This window comes from Ovis canadensis, chromosome 2, assembly GCF_042477335.2.
Source record: "Ovis canadensis isolate MfBH-ARS-UI-01 breed Bighorn chromosome 2, ARS-UI_OviCan_v2, whole genome shotgun sequence".
Lineage (NCBI taxonomy): Eukaryota > Metazoa > Chordata > Mammalia > Artiodactyla > Bovidae > Ovis > Ovis canadensis.
In genome coordinates this window covers 246,393,272-246,413,044 of record NC_091246.1, presented here as the reverse complement: position 1 = coordinate 246,413,044, position 19,773 = coordinate 246,393,272, and the positions used below count along the sequence as shown (strand labels likewise).

Sequence of the window (19,773 nt, the reverse complement as noted above, 5' to 3'; positions counted from 1 at the left end):
GTTCTGGGAAGCTGGATTTAATGAAGTCAGAGAGCGGTCCAGGAAGGAGGGAGGGGTGTGTCTGAGCCAGACAGGATCCCCATCCCCAGCCGACAGCACATCCACTAAGAGAGATCCAGAGGCGCCAAGGGGCAAGCCCAGGTCTCCAAAGCATCAGTCATTGTCTGCTCCCATGGCCCAGGGGGCCAGCTGGGAAGCTGCTCCAATTATACTGGGATGATGAGGGATCTCTAGGATGATGAAAGGGTAGGAGATGAGATGTCAAAATACACAGTGGGAGAGCTGACTTATTCCGCGTGGAGAAGGGAAGCCAAGAAGGGCCAGTTTTCAAGTCTCCAGTGAGTATGGGGGCTGGGTGGAAAGGTTAAGACTTGGGGTGTCTGAGACCTGGGCCCTAGTCCTGGCTCAGCCACCAGCAAGCAGTATGACTTCCATTTGACAAGTTACTTCACCACCCAATCTTAAATTTCCATACTAATAAGTTAGGGAAATAACTTTAAAAAACACTCCACCAATTTATACCAAAAAAAAAAAAGTATAATATTACAGCCAAAAACAACTAGAAATGCTCAAATACCCTGGCAACAGAGAACACTTGTTAAGCAGGCCTGGGGGTGGGAGAGGTGTTGATGCAACAGAATGTTAAAATGCCATTTGAGACACTGAATAATAACAAACATTGATTGAACACTATTTGCTAGGTGCTAGGCAAAGGCCCTGACACACATGACCTCATCTACCATCCTCAAGCATCTTCTGAGGCAGGCGTTATCACCTTCTTTCAGATGAGTTAGCTGAAGCCCTGAGAGGTTAAGTCACTCAACAAGTTAATAAATGAGGTCCGCAGGACTTCAGTCCAGAGGCCCACCTGATTCAGAGGGCCGAGACCCTAACCTTTACATTCACTGCCTCAGACTTGGGTATGAGAACCATGCAGAAATAGAGAAATGTATATATAAGGGTTAAGCGAAGGGGAAAAAAACCCTCCAGAGTGATTATGTTAATACAAGAACGTTGTCATCAATGTTAGGTTTGGAAGTTTATAAAAGTGGGCAATTTAGGATGCTGAGAACTTATTTAGGGCTGCTCAAGTTTAGCTATTTCTGCTTCATTTTTGGTCATAGAGATGATGAAACATATAATACCTGACTGAGGGGGCAAGCACTGATGATAGGGTCTTTCTAGTTTTAATATTTCATTTCCGAGGTGATCAGAGGAGGAAGGTACAGCTACATTTCCTCATCACTGAGAAGATACTGGAAATCTGAGAACATGACTCTTCACATTGCCTACCTCACTGTTGCTCAGCCTTGACTGCATATTGGAATCACGTGAAAAATTTTAGGGACTGCTGGTGTCCAGGTCCACTCCCAGAGATTCTTACTGAATTGATATGGGTACAGCTTGGGCACTGGAAGTTTTAAAATTTCCTCACAATATTCCAGTATGCAGAAATATGTGAAAACCCCTGGCCCACCCAATAAAGCCCTAACTCCTTCACTTGGCATAGCAGGCCTTCTCTGATTTCTTCAGTAAGCTTCCCTATATCCCTATATCGCCTGTTTTCTCCAAGCCAATGAGAATGACCTGAGCATGTTCTGTTCTACTATTTACATTTCTGTGCCTTTACGTGTTACTTCCTCTGACCGAAATAATTTCCTCTGTTTCTTCCCCCCTGTCTATCTGGAAAAGTCCATTCATCTTCAATAGCAGGGCAGTCAGCCTCCAAGATGGCCCCCAATTATCCCCACCTTGTATTCCTGCCCTTGTGTGGCTCCCCTCCCATGCTGAATAGTCCTGACCTGTGTGATAATGATATTGTGGACAATGATGGAGTATGACTTCCAAGGATGGGTCATCCAAGATATCACAACTTCCCCCTACCCTTCTCTTGGATCACTTGCTCTCAGAGAAGCCAGCTATCATGTCTTCAGCAGCCCTATGGAAAGCTCCACGTGGTAAGGAACTGAAGCCTCCCGCCAACAGCCATGTGAGTGAGCCAGCTTGGATTCTTTGATCCCAGTCAAGCCTTCAGATGATGGAAATCCCAGCTGACATCTTGACTACAGCCTCATGAAAGATCTTAAGCTTGAGCCACCCAGCTAAGCCATTCCGGAAGCCCTGAGTCCTAAATTGTGAGATGTTTGTTGTTCTAAGCTGCTAAATTTGGGGATAATTTATTATACAGCAATAGATAACTTATTCAAACACCAAGCTCAGGTATATGACACTCAGTGAAGTCTTTTTAGCTTCTCTGCTGAAGTTGAATTGAACCCCGTGTGCCGCTGCTGAGTCTGACACCCTCTCCCTCCCCAGCCACATCATAGCACTCAGCACACAGGGCCTACCTGTGACTTGCCGTTTTTGCCCACTGTATTCCATCCCAGGAGGAAAGGGGCAGCCACAGTGCAGGCTCCAGTAAGCACGTACAGAATGAAAGAACATACATGAGAATTGCTACCCAAGTTTAGCCCAGGATTCTTCCCTACAGAAACTCCAAGGTATGCTGACCGGAAATCATGGATGTCATGGCGGATGGGTCCTGACGATTTTCTGAAAAATTCAACAAAACTCTGGCACCCATGGGTATATCTAAAGCACTAGACTGGAAGTCAGAAAATCTGGATTTTAATTCTAGTCTGTCAACTACCTGCTGAACTTCTCTGAGCTTCAGTTTCCTTTTGGACCCAGGACTCTTCCAATTCTAAAATTTAACAATGCTTATTTTCAGTACTCCTGATCCACAAAAGAAAATAAAATAGGCTAATAGTGTTAAACCATAGCCAGGGTTTTCAAAACTCTTGTCTATCAGAAATAACCCTGAAGTTACTTTCTCTCTCTAACCCACACAGACACACATACACACCCCTGGTTCCCACCTTGCTGCTGCTAAGTCACTTCAGTCGTGTCCGACTTTGTGTGACCCCATAGACAGCAGCCGACCAGGCTCCCCCGCCCCTGGGATTCTCCAGGCAAGCACACTGGAGTGGGTTGCCATTTTCTTCTCCGATGCATGAAAGTGAAAAGTGAAGTGAAGTCACTGAGTCGTGTCCAACTCTCAGCGACCCCATGGACTGCACCCCACCAGGCTCCTCCGTCCATGGGATTTTCCAGGCAAGAGTACTGGAGTGGGGTGCCATTGCCTTCTCCGGGTTCCCACCTTAGACCTTCTGAATCAGCTTCTCTGGGTCTCTGGACCAGGGCATCAGTATTTTTATATAGTTCCAAGTGATTCTGATACGCACCTACAGCTGAAAATCATGAATCTACAAAGTGAGGGTGAGAGACTTAAAAATTTTTTTCTGCCAGCTGGTTGGCTCCATTGTTTACAGAGCACAGTGCTAATGACTGCTCCCTGAGCTGTCAACTTTATATGAGGTGGATGGATGGATGGATGGATGGATAGAACCAGGCTACTGCTACTGCTAGAAGAGCAATTCAAGATGTATTGTTAGGACTCAGCTAGGTCTTCAACAGAAATGACTCTTTGTACGACCCAACTGCTTAAGACATTTACTGGAGATCAAGTTATGGGGTATTTTAGCTTCCACAGGGTAAAGAACTGCTTTCTTTTTGTTAGATAGGAATGAACAGATATTAAGAGCCTGGACTTTGGAAACAAAGGGTTTAGGTTCCTAGCTCTTGCACTTAACTTACAGGCTGGGTGACTGTGCCTGGGTTAGCAAATTTTTCTGAACTTCACTTTCCTGATTTGTTGTTTGGGGTGACATGCACTTCATTATAGGAATGCTGCTAGGATTAAATGATACATTGTATGTAAAACACTTAGCACAATCCGGCACAAAACAAGTGCTCATTAAATAGTGGCCCTTTTATTATTAATGGCAACATACACTTGTGCTTTATAAGTTACAAAGTGCTCTTACACCAAAACCCTCTCAGCCCCTCAAGTCCTGAGGTGGGCAAGGCAGACACTAGTGACCCCATTTTACAGAAAAAGAAAGGCTCTGAAGGGTTCCCTGGCTCTAGATCATATGGCAAAAAAACGTGTCAGTGTCTGAATTCAGACTTGGGTGTGATTCCATGAAAATGAATAATTATATATGCACACTTGGCAGGCTGAGCATCTAGGGACCATCTGGCTTAGCAGGCTGAGGAGGGCTGCATTTCTGAGCAGCTTCTTTTTTTAGATGAAAGTGAGATGGAAAAATAAGCTGTCAAACTACTTTCCCTCATTTTCCACATTGGTGAGATGTGTGCTCAGTTTTGCCCTCTTTTTTAACTCTCAAATGCTACATGTCCGTGTATCTCAGTTCACTCCACCTGTCTTTAGCTACTCCGTCACTGACTCTGCCCTGGGCCCCACAGCTGGGATCTGGGAAACCCCTCTCCCCCTCAAAAAAGGAAGCAGGGGCAGCTGGAGACATCTGAGGGTGGGCGCGTGCCAGCTGTTCCCGTCTGGATGGGGAACAGGAAGCCTGCTGATGGGGGGATTCTGAGGGGGGGACAGTGATCCCTGCTCCCCGTGTCAACAGGCAGATGCTTTTCCATCCAACAGATGGGTCCTGCTCCAGGAATAATGTAGTAAAGTGTAACACTAACCATGGCCCAGAATCTGTGTCTTCCGGGGAGCAGGAGGCCAAGAGATCAGATGTTGACCGAATCTAATCAAGAAGGCTCTTGCAGGCAAAGTGGAACTCGAAATGAGCCTCAAGGAAGAGCAGGTGTTTGGATATACAGATGGGAGACTGGGAAGGCCCTGCAAGCAAGAAAACATTGTGAGAAGGGGCACATGTTTGTTTGGGGGATGCGTAGGCATATTAAGGGAACCGAGGAAAAAGGCGGCACAGCAAGAAGCAGAGAACCGAAGAGGTGGGGCAAGAAAGTGAGGGGAGGAGACGCAATTCTACAGAGAAAAAGGAGTCCCAAAGATTCTTGGCAACTCAAGTGATGGAGACTCGACCACCAGCCCATATTCCAACTGACAGGGAAACTGAAGTCATGAAAGGAAAGCACGCACACGGGTCAGAGTGAGGGAGAGAGAGGGACAAGAACCTGGGGCTCTGGGCAATCACTTTCGTCATCATCCGTCAGACCACCCTTGCAGGCTGGTGTTGTTACACAGTGGTGTTTCAGGCAGATCTGGCAGCAGAATGCAAAGGAAGAGAGAGAGGTTTGAGTCCGGGAGACTGTAAAGATGATTCCAGGGTGAGTTGATGGAGGGGCTAGACTCAAATGAAGCGGGGAAGATGTGCTGGGTGTGAAGATCATGGCAAAGGGAGAAACAAGAGGACCTGGCTGTCAGGGCGAGAGCTGTGGACAGGTCATTCGCAGGCCATCCTCAGGCCTGGAGTTTCTCCTGGGGAGGTCACGGGACACTTTAACTCCCTGACCTCAGTCTCAAAGGCAGCAGACAAAAATTCACCAGCTAGCCTCTACAACCAACTGCCTATCCCCAGGCCCTTTTCCCTTTCCCACCCTTTACACAGACCTTCTCTCTGAGTCTCCCAGACCTTCGGCTTACATCTGCTGCTTAGGTGTCTGTGTTTGGATGATCAGGTATGAAACTAAAACGCAAACCAGAACCTAAGAGTGTAGACTCTCCCTAGTGGTGAAGAAAACCACAAAGCTACAACTGTGGTGTGAAGTTTTATTTTTGAGGTGAGGAGCAGGGAGATCAGAGCGGAGAGAATGGGAAAACTCTCTTCATCTACTTCCACCCTCCCATGACAGGGGGCAGGCAGCAGGGAGCTCACTGAAACTGAAGCTGGGATGACAATTAGACCAGGACCATCTTGGGCCATTCAGCACAAGGATAGATGCTCCCTAAACTTACAGGTACGTAAGAAGGACCAAATAAACAATAGTTATGACAGCTAACTTAAAAAGAGTATTTATTTGGCTGGGCAGGGTCTTAGCTGTGCCATGTGGGGTCTAGTTCCCTGGCCAGGGATCAAACCTGGGGCCCCTGCTTTGGGAGCATGGAGTCTTAGCCACCGGACCATCAGGGAAGTCCTCATGGCTAATGTTATTAAGCCCTTAATATAGACTCTGTGCTAAGCACTTAACATACATTATTTAACTATTACAACAACCCTAAAATACTATTGGAATTCCCATTTTACAAATGAGAAAGTTGAAGCTTGTAAAAGTTAACAAATTAGCATAAAGTCACAGGACTAATAGTGTTGGTGCTGTCTGATTTCAAATCATGTTCTTCGACCCTGAACTGCTTTCCTTATATTGCAAATCAACAGAGCACCTGGCCCACAGTTCTTGGCAAAGCTCAGTTCTCTCCCAAATCTGCTTCTCAGTAACACTAAGGATGTTATTAAATCTCAATGCAAGTCACATAGAAATTGCTAGGGAGTTTAACCTTCTTGATTCAATCTCATTAAATTACATTCCTTATAACCTGAGAGTTTAAGGTGTGTGTGTGTGGTTAGTTATGTCTGTCTCTATGCAACCCCATGGACTGTAGCCTGCCAAGCTTCTCTGTCCATGGAATTTTCCAGGCATGAATATTGGAATGGATTGCCATTTCCTACTCCAGAGGATCTTCCCGACCCAGGGAATCAACTCTGTGTCTCCTGCTTCTCCTGCATTGGCAGGCAGATTCTTTACCACTGCCCTGCTGGGAAGTCCTTTTAAAGAGAAGGGTTATCTGTGAGGCAAAACCAAGGTTGCCTATTAGGCCATGGGGCCTAGTGATTAAGAGTTTGGATTTTGATGCCTGAATTCCAGTTTTGTCAATTCTTTCTGGGAGAGCTGGATCAAATAATTTCTCTACGACCCTGTTTCCTCATACATAAACTGAGGCTAATACCATCTGACCTAATGGGCTTACTGTGTGGCAAATGAGATGCTGCATGTAAAGCCCTGGTTACAGCCTGGGACACACAGTAAGGGCCCAGTGAGCGCTGGCTATTATGATGATGATCGTCAGCATCGGTGCCATCAGTTTCCACGCAGTTATGGCCAGGGACACTTGGCTTTTGCATCCTGCTGTGATGGGACAGAAAGCGAGCTTCCTACTGAGGCTAGGTCCCAAGTACAGAGTAGGGCCTCTCCTGTCTCTCTGTCACTTTGCAGGCCCAGGGGCAAGTGGTGACCCAGAAGGAAAAGGGAACAAAGGTTCCCACAAGGCCATGACACAGAGTTGGAGTCCATCGATTGACATTACAAGAGCCCAGTGGTCTTCTTGAAGAAGGGCAAGCAGGACACACACTGGAAAAGGGCTTGGGGACTGCTGAGAGCGTAACAAGAACCTGGTCAATCTTAGTCTGACACGTCCAGGAATTGGGAGGGATGGGGAATCCCATTCCATCCAATATTTACTTACTGTCCTTCCTGATGCACCGCTCTGTGCACAGCAATGTCACAATATACCTTACCACTAGGGTGCCTCCACAGGCATGGTCCAACGACGGGACGGCGGATAAGAATATGCAGAAGAAGCCCAGGACATCTGTGCTTTTGGAAAGGATTCACTAGAATGTAATTTATAAGCACATACCAGTTACTTAGCAGGATTTCTTTACCTTATCTAAAAGGCCATTTAACTGGTGCCCTTCAATTTGCTGGAAGCTAACAAAAAACTAGGACAAAAGACCAAATACCTGTGGCACCCACTCCGAGCAGTTAAAGGAATGATTACAAAGTCCAAGCACTGAAGGCTGTGCATTTCAGTTGCAGGAGTGTCCCTAAAGCATTCTCTCAGTGACTACTTAGTTATACTTTGTTGTTATTGCTGTCCAGTCGCTAAGTCACGTCCGACTCTTTGGGACTCCAGGGACTATAGCACTCCAGGCTCCTCTGTCCCCCACTCTCTCAGGGAGCTTGCTCAAACTCATATCCATTGAATCATGCCACTCAACCACCTCATCCTCTGTCACCCCCTTCTCCTCCTGCCTTCAATCTTTCCCAGCATCAGGGTCTTTTCAAATGAGTCGGCTCTTCACATCAGGTGGCCAAAGTATTGGAGCTTCAGCAACAGTCGTTCCAGTGAATAGTCAGGGTTGATTTCCTTGGACTGACTGGTTTGACCTTTCTGCACTCCAAGGGACTCTCAAGTCTTCCCCACCATCACAGTTCAAAAGCATCAATTCTTCAGCACTCAGCCTTCTTTATGCACCGACTCTGACATTTACTTTAGGTGGAAAGGTGCAAACAGCTCTCCACATCTTCGCAGACCAGAGGGTGCCACTGCGCTGATAATACTTCTGGACACAAGTGGCTTTGTTCTCTGGGGGCTGAACATTAGCTACAGCTGAATGTTCTCTAGCTACAGGCGGATGACTGCTGCTGCTGCTGCTAAGTCGCTTCAGTCCTGTCCGACTCTGTGCAACCCCACGATGGCTAGCTTTGACCAATGAGCTGTGAGTGGAAATGATGATGGCCACTTGTGGGCAGGAGCTTTAAGGACTTAGGGAGTGCTTCTCCACTCTCTTCCTGCTCCACCACAGCCAATGGGGACACCTCCAGAGAGTGGCAGCTCGGCTGGCCTGGGTCCCCAGGTGAGGATAAAAATGACACCAAGGAGAGCCTTGAGCCAACACACAGGACAAGTAGTGTGGGCAAGAAGTAAGCTTTTATCCCTCTGGGGTCTGTTGGTTACTACCATGCCATCTAGTCTATCCTGATGGAAACATCCTAAGAAGAGGTCAGATCACAGTAAGAAGTATGTGTGTTATCTTTTTGGCAAATTACTGTTCAAAATAGTCAATACGACATTTTATGAATGAAAGGATCATTTTCAGTGGGGAAGATTCCTCTTCTCCAGTGACACCGGACCAACGAGTCATTGCCAGAACACAAACTGAATGGAGGAGATGGGTCCAGTTTCTAAACAACTTCCTTCTTTAGGAAGTTTCAGGTCTTCACATGATATACCCATTATTATTACGGGTCTAAGGTAGACGCTGGGTCTCAGGTGCTTGTGCTGTTGGCACTGACTTCTCAGCATCTGCACCACCATCCCCAGGCACAAGGGATGACTTCTGCTGGTTCTGTGAGTGCGCATGGGCTCTGATCCCTGTATGGGGCTTGGAAGGCACTTGTATGTGCTCTCACAGAAGGAAATCCATAATGTATGCTTGAGTAAAACAGCAAGCCGAAAAACCTCAGAATGTACAGTGTTACTAAGCAGACATGGAACATTTACAAAATTGACCTCACACTGGGTCAATAAGCAAGTCTCAGGATAAAAAAGCCATGTGGGTCATTTTCTCTGACCAAAAGCAGTTGAGGTAGAAAACAGCTATAGGGTAATGATATAAATCTCCCAAGTTTGGAAAGTAGGAAACATACTTAAAATAACACATGGGTTACGCACCCTTTCACTAATCCTAAGTATGCGTAATGCAGATCCTCATTTTAGAAATGCAGGAACTGAGACTAAAAAGACACTGTAATTTGCTCAAATGTACGCAGTGAGCAGTGGTGGAGCCTGGCTATAGGAAACCAGGTTATAGAACTCCAGAGCCTGGGGCTTTCGTGACATCCTCCTCGCGCTACGTCTCACTGGAATCCACAGCTGCTTCCCAGGTAGGTCCACAGCCTCACTGGATGTGGTGCTTCACCTCTGAGAAAGAACAGCGGCTGACAGACGGGACACAGTCCCAGCTTGCTCCGGTGACCCTGACCTCCGACCTGTCGTATAGAGTCGCATTTCCCTCTTTCTCTTGCCTCCTCTAGGGTCTCCCGCTTGGACTGAAATGAGAAGTCTAGAGTAGTAGAGAGGGGTGTCTGAGGTTGATATTCCCAGACAGCTTTGAACTAGATCCCTAGGAAGACTTCCTTTCCTTTTAAAGATCGTTTTCCACACTGGCATACGCGGTAAGCAATCAAAGAAAGACAGAAGGAAAAGTTACTTCCAGATGGCTCCCCATCTTGCTGTAATGAAGATTAAATATAGAAGATACTCCAACATATCATTAGGCAAACATGAGTATTAATATCATTCACATTACAAATGGGACAAAACGGAAATCCAGTCTATAGCTTGACTTAACTCTGAGGCTAGGCCCTCAGAGCCAGGAGACAGGCCACTAGAGCACCCTGATTCTGAACAAGTTGGAGGCTCACAACACCTGAGGTAAGAGGCAAAACTGAAGTGTTTCTAGACTTCTCTCTAGAGATGGCTTCCTGCATTCGAACTGACCAAACTCTCTCCCTTTTGTGGTGAGGGCCTGTTCAAATGGCTACTTACCAGTGTATTCTACTTTCTCCATCAACCTACTTGTGTTGTTTCCTGTCAAGTGAGATTTTCAGCAAAACTCTTAAGACATCCAGAGCTTTGGGGTACCCCTTGTCCCTCAGCCTCTCTCCCTGTGCTATCATGACAAGGCTATCTGCCCCTTCTATAGGCTAACAAGTATACCTTCTCCTGAAGACCAGGACTATGCTTCATGAGATGAGAAGGCTTGAAAATAAACAGAAAAATCTGATGGTGGTCCAGATCCTAGAAAGCCACCTCAGGTGCTCAGAACTCACCAAGCAGCCCTGGGGAGGAGGGAAAGGCAGTGAAGCAGGAAGAGACAGTGCCAAGTTGGACTAGAGGTCTGGATGGTGGGAATTTTCCCTCTGTCTTTTGGCTTCATTTCATCCACTGCAGAAGCCACATTGGCCCAAGGTGAGGGCGTTGGCTGGCTAGGTTAATAGGGCTCATAGTGCTCAGCTTAGGGCTTAGGTCTTCCCCAGCCCCATCCCACTGCTTGTACCCCATACCATTAAGGCTCAGTCCTCAGAATGTCCGTTCGCCCATCAGTAAGTGACCCAAGTCCCAACATGAGTTTAAGATCGACAAGTCTGAGATTCAAGTACCCCGTTACCAATCAGCAGTGTGATTATATCCTCTCAATCAACACAGAAAGGTCATGGCAATCACTTCCTGAAAGGAGGCCAAGGGTATCCCTGGGCAGGCCCCACATGGGAACTCAGCTCAGGGACCTTCCACAAATGACCAGTTGTGCCTACAGGCTGGACAGATGGCGTGGGGCCCCTGGGGTTAGTGATGGTCCAATGCCTTCAATGAAGTTGTTCCATTGGTCATAGTCCTCTTCCAGGCCTGAATGGAGGAAAAAAAAACACAGAAAAGTTAGGTAAACTTGTAAAGGTAGATCAAAGAGTAGCTTCCATGGATTTAGTGGGTCATCAAAGAGACAGGAGCATCTGGGATACTACAATGACTGGTTATAGTGGTTGCGATGGTGGAAGCAATAATGATAACTACTGTTCTTTCAGTGCATTTTTACATACTCTTCTTAAACAACTTGCTTAACCCATAACAACTCAGTAACGACAATAATAACAGAAGGGAGCATTGACTGAAGGGCAATTCATTCCAGGAACTTTGCTAAACATGCATTGTTTCATTTAATTTTCATAATATCGCTATGTGTCAAGCACTGCGTGCATGCTAAGTTGCTTCAGTTGTGTCCAACTCTTTGCGACCCCAGCGACTGTAGCCTACCAGGCTCCTCTGTCCATGGGATTCTCCAGGCAAGAATAATGGAATGGGTTGCCATGCCCTTCTCCAGGGGATCTTCCCGACCCAGGGATGGAACTTGCGTCTCTTAAGTCTCCCACATTGTAGGCAGGTCCTTTACCACTAGTGCCACCTGGGGAGCCCTGTGTCTTGGCCCAATTTTACAGCTGAGGAAACAGGCTCAGCGAAGCTACCAGATCCATCCTATGTCAATACAACTGCTTAAGTGGCAGAGACAGAATTCAAACCCCGGTGAGATAGGGTGAGAAAGTGGAAAACCCACTTCCAGCCTCATGGATGTTGCTGACCAAGAAGAGATCCTCCACAAGCCAGCCAGTGAATATGAATCCGTGGCCGCTTCAGTGAAGGGCAGAAGGAACGGGACAGTAACATCATGAAGCAGCATAAAGTAGGTATGATTCCAGAGAGGTCCCTGGGACCACAGGCAGATGGAGCTAATGACATGGGAGGAACAGTCAGGCAGGGCCCAAGGCCCAGGCTGAGGGAGCAGGACGCAGCTAAGCAGGCAAATGGTGTTTCTGTTCAAAACAAAAACCTGGGACATGGGCAGCAACCACTCTCCATCTTCAGATCCCCAAGGCCCTGCCAAGGCCCTGGCGGGGAATAGGTCCTCGACAAACAGTGCGCCATATTCATTACTTAAAAAAATGCGGAGCACACTGCTGTGTGCCAGTTTGTTCCTGATGCCAGAAATATAGCCACGGACAAATAGAAACCCTCATCCTCATAGAGCTCACAATCTAGAGATAACAATAAACAAAACAACCTACATAGGCTATGAAAAGGTGAGCAGCGTTGTGGCAAAAAACCGAGCCAGACAGAGGCAGTGCTGGTGGCCGGGACCAGGGGTGAGGGGAGGAAGGGATGGTACAATGCTTTTTAAAGAGGGTTGTCAATGTAAGCCTCCCTGGGAAGGTGAGATGTGAGTGAAAAAGTGAAGGAGGTGAGAGTGAGCCACGAGATTACACAGGAAGAATGTTCGAGGCAGCAGGAACAGCAGCACAAAGGCCTGAAGCAGGACTGTGCCTGGGACGTGGAGGCTTGTGGAGCGAGAGGGGAAGCAAGCCTGGGGAAGAGCCACAGGAGGGACACTAGGCGTTGACTTTGCCTCTCAGAGAAATAGGAGCCACGTTAGGATCCTGAGCAGCGGAGTGACAAGATATGGCTTCCTTTCTAAAAGGGGGCTTCCCTGGTGGCTCAGTTGGTAAAGAATCCGCCTGTAACATGGGAGACCTGGGTTCGATCCCTGGGTGGGGAAGATCCCCTGGAAAAGGAAACGGCTACCCACTCCAGTGTTCTGGCCTGGAGAATTCCATGGCCTATATAGTCCAGGGATTGCAAAGTGTCGGACACTACCAAGTGACTTTCGCTTTCTTTCTAAAAGGATCACTCTGAAGGCTTGATAAAGAAAGGAGTGTGGAGACGTCCCTGGTGGTCTAGTGGTTAAGAATCTCCCTTCCAGGCTTCCTTGGTGGCTCAGCAGTAAAGAATCCACCTGCCAAGGTAGGAGGCACGGGTTTGATCCCTGATCTAGGAAAATCCCACATGCCGTGGAGCAACTAAGCCTGTGCACCACAACTACTGAGCCTGTGCTCTCAGAGCCCACGTACCACAGCTACGAAGCCTGCGAGCCCTAGACTCCGGGCTCTGCAGCAAGAGAAGCCACCGCAAGGAGAAGCCCATACATGCAACTCGAGAGTAGCCTGCAGAGCAAAGAAGACCCGGCACAGTCAAAAATAAATTTTAAACAGTTTTTAAATGTGCAGGACTTCCCTGGTGGTACAGTGAACAAGAATCCACCTGGCAAGGCAGGGGCATGGGTTCGATCCCTGGTCCAGGAAGATTCTACATGCCTCAGGGCCACTAAGCCCGTGCACCACAGCTACTGAGCCCATGCTCTAGAGCCTGCAACCACTGAGCCTGCAGGCCACAGCTCCCAAAGCCCACGCACCTAGAGCCCACACTCTGCAACAAGCGAAGCCACTGTGAGAAGCCCCAGCAACCAAGGAGCCCCGCTCACTGAATTAGAGAAAGCCTGCATGCGGCAACGAGGACCAAGGGCAGCCTGGAATAAAATCAATGATTTTTTTAAGGTGCAAAATTTCAAGGCACAAAATACAAAATATTATTAGAGGAAAAAAAAAATGAACCCACATTCCAATGCAGAGGACATGGGTTCGATTCCTGGTTAGGAACTAGGGTCCCACATACCATGGGGCAACTAAGCCAGAGTACCACAGCTCAGAAGCCCATGCACTGCAGTGAAGACCCCACATACCACAGCCAAATAAATGAAAGAAAAAAGAGTTTAAAAAAGAAAGAAAGGACTGCGTGGGGACGCAGGGGTGGCAATAGGGAGTGGGTAGCCTATCCCTTCTCCAGCGGATCTTCCCGACCCAGGAATCAAACTGGGGTCTCTTGCATTGCAGGCGGATTCTTTACCAGCTGAGCTAACAGGGAAGCCCTTAAAAAAGAAAGGGCTGTGTGGGGAGGCAGGGGTGGCAATAGGGAGACCAGTTAGGAAACTCTTAAGTGAGAGACGACTTGGACAGGATGGTAGCTGTGGGGGTGGTGACAAATGATGACTTTCTATTTGTATTCTGAAGGCAGGGCCAATAGGATTTTCTGAGGGACTAGATGGGAGGTGTAAGAGAGGAGACAAGAATGGGACTTTGGCTTGAGTAACTCGAAGGATGGAGTTACTATTAACTGAGAAAGGAAAGACTGCAGTTGAAAGCTGTTATCATGTGTGATTCCCCTTAGAAGGCCAAGTAGAGCTGTTGAGTTAATAAATCTGATGCTCATGGGCAAGACCGAACTGGAGACAAACTGGAGAGTTTTCAGCATGGAGATGGCATTTAAAGCCAGAAGACCAGATGGCATCGGGGGATACAGGTAGAGAAGAGGTCCAAGCACTGAGCCCTGGAGGCAGCAAGGCAGACGGAGGGGAGCAGACACTGAGAAGGAGAAAATTTGCAAGGAGGCATCCTGGAAGCAAAGACTGGGCTGCACAGAAGACGGCCTCACCAACTCTCCCAGAAGCTGCCGAGAGTTCCAGTGACATGAGGCATGAGAGGTGACTGCTGGATTTAGAACTGTGAAGGTTTCACGAAGGAGTGGGATGCAAAAGCCTGGTAGGTGTAGGTTCAAGAGAGAAAGTGAAGGGAAGGATCAGAGAAAGTGAAGCCACTCGTGTGAGGAGTTCTGCTATCATGAGAGAGAGGGAAACAGGGTGGTAACTGGGGACCAAAGTGTGGGGTCAAGACAGAATTTTTAAAAAAGAAATTTCAGCATGAAATGAGCCGCAGACGGGGAAAAATCGATGATCTAATGTAAAGAGAAAGAACATTGTTGACACAGTCCTCTTGAGCAGACCAGAGGGTGAAATCCAGTGCGCAAGTGGAGGGGTTGGCCTAGTAAGACGACTGAGTAGGAACCTCTAGGAACCAGATGGAAGGCTGAGTCTCTGCAAGAAGGTAGGGAGATGCAGTGCTGGGATTCGAAGACGGACTGATGGCTTCCATTTTCTGAGTGAAGTGGAAGACAGAGTTAATCAGCTGAGAGACCACATAGGGGAGGAAGGTAACAGAGGTTTCAAGAGAAAGAAGGTGTGAAATTGTCTTCCAGGAGCGAGGCAGGGAGGATAAGCAGGTGGAAACAGGAGCTGCACGACGCACCAAACCTTCCTAATAGAAGGTAACACAAGCCCTGTGTCAGCAGAACGCTGCTCTCAGAGGTAATTTTTAGGATCAAAGGTAATTTTTTTTTTAAGTTTTCTATTTTATTTTTTTAATTTAAGCATAATTGCTTCACAATTTTGTGTTGGTTTCTGCTGTACAACAATGTGAATCAGCTCAAAGTATATATATATTCCCTCCTTCTTGAGACTCCCTCCCACCCACCACCCCTCTGGTTTATCACAGAGCACCAAGCTGAGCTCCCAGGATCAGAGAGATTTTTTAGGAATGGTGAGAGGTTCAGCTGAGCCACTTACAACCTATTTTAGTTTCCCACATCACACATATTGTATGGCCACCATACAGTGGTGGCCTTTCAGAGAAAGTGTTTTCTCTCTTTGAAAAACTAAGTACCCCAAGCTGAGAGTCTTCACCTTTTTTCACCGTCTTATCTCTTCTCAAGTGGATACTGCAAGAGCTTCCTACTTGGGCTCTTTCCCTCTCAACCCATCCCATCTCACCCATCCTCCATGACATAGTCAGACTACAAACATAAGTCTAATGATGATAATCCCCTGCTTATCCACGAAAGGCACTCACAGTCCATGGAATAAAATTCAAACTTATTTCAGGCATACATGGGTTTCTATATCTGGCTTCTGCCCACTTCTCTACCTTTATTTTCTAACAGTTCCACTATCCTGAATGCCAGATACACTAAACACAGCTTCGCAAAACTGACCAGCCCACACCAGCCTTTGTGCCTTCTGTCTAGAAGACTCTTGCCTGCTGAGCCTTACTCTTCTCTGACATTAAAAACAAGTATCACAGTGCAGCCACGGAGCACCGGGGCTTTCCAATCAGACAGTCTAGCAGGCATTCTGGCTTTGTTGTTTAGTTGCTAAGTTGTGTCCAACTCTTTTGCAACCCCATGGCCCAGCCTCCTCTGTCCATGGGATTTTCCAGGCAAGAATCCTTAAGTGGGTTGCCATTTCTTTCTCCAGGGGAATCTTCCTGGCCCAGGGATCAACACCCCCTGAACTGGCAAGCAGATTCTTTACCGCTGAGCCACCCAGAAAGTCCCAATTCTTGCTTTGCCACTTACTAACCAGATAACCTTGATAAAATTCCTTAAATTCTCTAAGCTTTAGTATCCTCATCTGTAAAAGGGAGTTAATAATACAAATACTCATTGGGAAGGGCCATCTTCAGGATTATACATGCTGAAGTAACTATAGTAGTTTAGCAGAAGGACTGGCATCAAGCCTGTCCTCAACGATCTTCCTCAGTCTAAGACTCTCCTAATCATCTGATGGTCTCCAATAATGAGTATCTTAGTTCAGAGGACACGGCTACTCAACGGAATCCAATCATGCCATGGAGAGGGCCCCTGTCACCTTTAATTTTTTTTTTTTTAATTTTTATTGGTCTCATCATGAGTCATGCAGGATCTTAGTTTCCAGACCAGAGATTGAAAGCAGGCCCCCTGCACTGGAAGCACAGCGTCTTAAGCTCTGGACCACCAGGGAAATCCCTCCTCTGTCATCTTTAGCTCTTCCCGAATGATACGATTTTCAGTCTGTCTGCCCTCTGATGGACAAGGATCATTTCCAGTAGTCATGTATGGATGTGACAGTTGGACTATAAAGAAAGCTGAGTGCCGAAGAATTGATGCTTTTGAACTATGGTGTTGGAGAAGACTCCTGAGAGTCCCTTGGACTGCAAGGAGATCCAACCAGTCCATTCTAAAGGAGATCAGTCCTGAGTGTTCATTGGAAGGACTGATGTTCAAGCTGAAACTCCAATACTTTGGCCACCTGATAAGAAGAGTGACTCATCTGAAAAGACCCTGATGCTGGGAAAAATTGAAGGCGGGAGGAGAAGGGGATGACAGAGGATGAGATGGTTGGATGGCATCACCGACTCAATGGATGTGAGTTTGGGTAAACTCTGGGAGTTGGTGATGGACAGGGAGGCCTAGCGTGCTGTAGTCCATGGCGTCGCAAACAGTCAGACACGACTGAGTGACTGCACTGAACTGAATGATATGGTGCCTAAGAGGAAACAGGGAAAGTGAGTAGCAGACCATGTCGTCAGGGTCCATTAAAGTCTTGAGACAGATCCATTCTTCTCTTCCCAGGTGATAAGAATGATGCTCTAAGGTCTTTACTAACCCTAAAGGCTCACGACGAGCAAGATGAAACAAACAGGCATAAACACTGAAACACAAATCTAGATTTAAAAAGTCAATACATTCAAAACAGGACAGATTCAGAGACTTCTCTGGTGGTCCAGTGGCTCAGACTCTACACTCCCAATGCAGGGGGCCTGAGTTCGACCCTTGGTCAGAGAACTAGATACCACATGCTGCAACTAAGGTTCAGCACAGCCAAATAAAGAAATAACAAAATAAGATAGATGCATTTTTAAAGGAAACTCAATCCAAATCAAACTTTTTCAGCATTTGGTAGAAATGTTAATACACTCAGGCCATCCAGCTGGAAGTCTAGTGTCCAGAACACAGAGGCAACAGTCCCACTGTGCCAGGCACTGGCCAGACCATATCTGGCATGTTGTATTCAAGTCAGGGCAGCACACATTCAAAGGCACACCAACGAACAGCCCATTCAAAGGGGGAAATTTCACAGGCAACAGGGGGAGGTACCAGGAACATTTAGCTTAATGAACAGAGAAGTCAGAGAGGACACCAGCGGTGACTTCAAATGTCTTAAGAGCGGTCATGTGCAAGGGGGCTGTAGCGTCTCAGGGTGGGTCTTGAGGGGATACCCAGGGCAAGTGGGGCGGATTTACAAAGACTCAGGTCTTGGCCTAGGTTAGAGTTAGGTCAAGCCTTAGAACCCCAGGCCAGCATGGCCCCCTTCTGAAGGACGCTGCCCTCTGCATAGCACCTGCTGAGGGGTCAGCCTGGCATAGCAGGGTAGCCTCCTCCATTCTGACCGGATCAAAAAGAGACATCTGATTGAGAGAGCTCCGGGCCCAGGCTGGGCAGGAGCCTACAATATGTTTTGGCGGGTAAAGATGGGCTGGTACCACCAAGCTGTCTCTCTTGGGAATCTGGTCTAAGAAATTCCCGAAAATGTGGCGGTGACCAGTAGGAGCTGAAGACGAAAGGGATGCCATGAGGGAGAGAACAAGATGCAACTGGTTCAAGCCGACCAAAGGGATGCGGAAGTAGAGACTACGAATGAGCAGATGTTCTCAGCAGGAGAAAAAAGCACAGCGGAGAAGGTACAGAGGAAACTGGAGTAAAGAGAAACAGAAATATCACGGGAGGAAGAGACAGAGAGACTGAGCCCGAGAGACAGAAGTCAGTCCCACAAGCTACTTCCGCTCTTATAAACTTTCCCTTCCCACCTGGCCAGGGGTACTCTCATAAACAAACTCCCCTTTTTCCTCAAGGAAAATTAGTGAATCTCCAGTCCTTGTAATCAAAAAGCACCTAACTAGAATATCAGTTCTTCAAACTATTAAAAGTCTCTAGGGATGGAGCTGGCTGACCCTTGAAGCAGTGTACTCCCCACGCTGCGCGACCACGTGGCAGAGAAGATACAAGACAATGCCTCCCTTGGGTAGGAGGCTGGACCAAAGACCCCTACAGGCCTGGCTATTTGCTGGCCAGTGATTTATGACATCAGTCATCATCCTAACCCACAAATGTAGCCCATCTATCATCATAACCTTCTCCACAACACAGATAAGGTGAGTGATAATGAGTTAGAACAGAGAGGGTGGAGTACAGTGAGGTGAATGTTCCATTGACAATGAGGAAACCGAGGCTCAGAGGAGTTAAATGACTAGGCTAAGGTTACTTAGGTGGTAAGAGACACAATCAGGATCTCCAAAATTTCAGCTAAGTGTTCTTTCTAGAATCCTATGCCATTCCTTCACTCAGGTTTTGCCATAAATCTCCCTGATCCGAGACATGTCAGAATAGACCACCGTGCAGGGATATCTAAGAGACCCCTCCCCGCCAGCTGCCCCATAAGCTCCAGTTCTCTGCTTACCAAGATGCTTCTGCAGGAAGGCCAACATGGCCCGCACCACGGTCTCCTGACCTTCATAGGGGTCCAAGCTTCCACGGGTGTGACTGGAGAAGAATTTACTAGCCCAGTTACCAGCCGCAAAAACAAAGTCGGTTAGACTCCGATGCACAGAACCCCTAGAGGAAAAGAAAAACAAGTGTCTGGTAGGGGTCTGGAAGCCAAGGCACACAAATATTTAAGCATCCACAATGTGCAAGGTGCTTTCCATGCATTATCTCCCTTAATTTTCACAACAATCTAGTAAGGGAAGCATTTTCCTCTTTGAAAGAACCAAAGGAGGGAAATGATCTACCCAAGTTCACGCAGTTAGTAAGAGACAGAGCTAAGGTTTGAAAGCAGGTGAGCCTGGCTTCAATGCTGCCTCAACTCTGAGACCACAAGGCCTGACTGTGCAGGGAAAAGGCAGAGTCAGCTGGAGAGGGGTCAGGGCAAGGAGGTAAGGTCTGGAACCCCTGCCCTCCCATGTTGTTATGAACTATCACCCCATGGCTTTTACCCCATGACTTCTGAACATTCACAAAAGATATCAGCTCTTTCTTTAGCTCAGAACTGCACCACAAAG

General features: G+C 47.3%; 1 protein-coding gene and 1 long non-coding RNA gene across 3 annotated transcripts in view; both read right to left on the bottom strand.

The window, feature by feature from the left end:
- Nucleotides 1-3,811: 3,811 nt before the first annotated feature.
- On the bottom strand, nt 3,812-8,281 carry LOC138433030 (uncharacterized). The gene is made up of 2 exons (XR_011254087.1): nt 5,017-8,281; nt 3,812-4,720 (listed from the first exon to the last, which is right to left on the bottom strand). It is a non-coding gene; the product is annotated as an uncharacterized lncRNA (long non-coding RNA).
- A 1,548-nt stretch (nt 8,282-9,829) lies between these two features.
- Nucleotides 9,830-19,773, bottom strand: part of PAFAH2 (platelet activating factor acetylhydrolase 2) — a 40,732-nt gene continuing 30,788 nt past the window's right edge. For both annotated transcript variants that reach the window (XM_069574990.1, XM_069574991.1), the window contains 2 exons: nt 19,173-19,327; nt 9,830-11,029 (listed from right to left, as the gene is read on the bottom strand). In XM_069574990.1, coding sequence (XP_069431091.1) covers nt 10,935-11,029; nt 19,173-19,327 — 250 coding nt within the window. In that variant the 3' untranslated portion in view covers nt 9,830-10,934. The remainder of the gene's footprint in view (nt 11,030-19,172; nt 19,328-19,773) is intronic.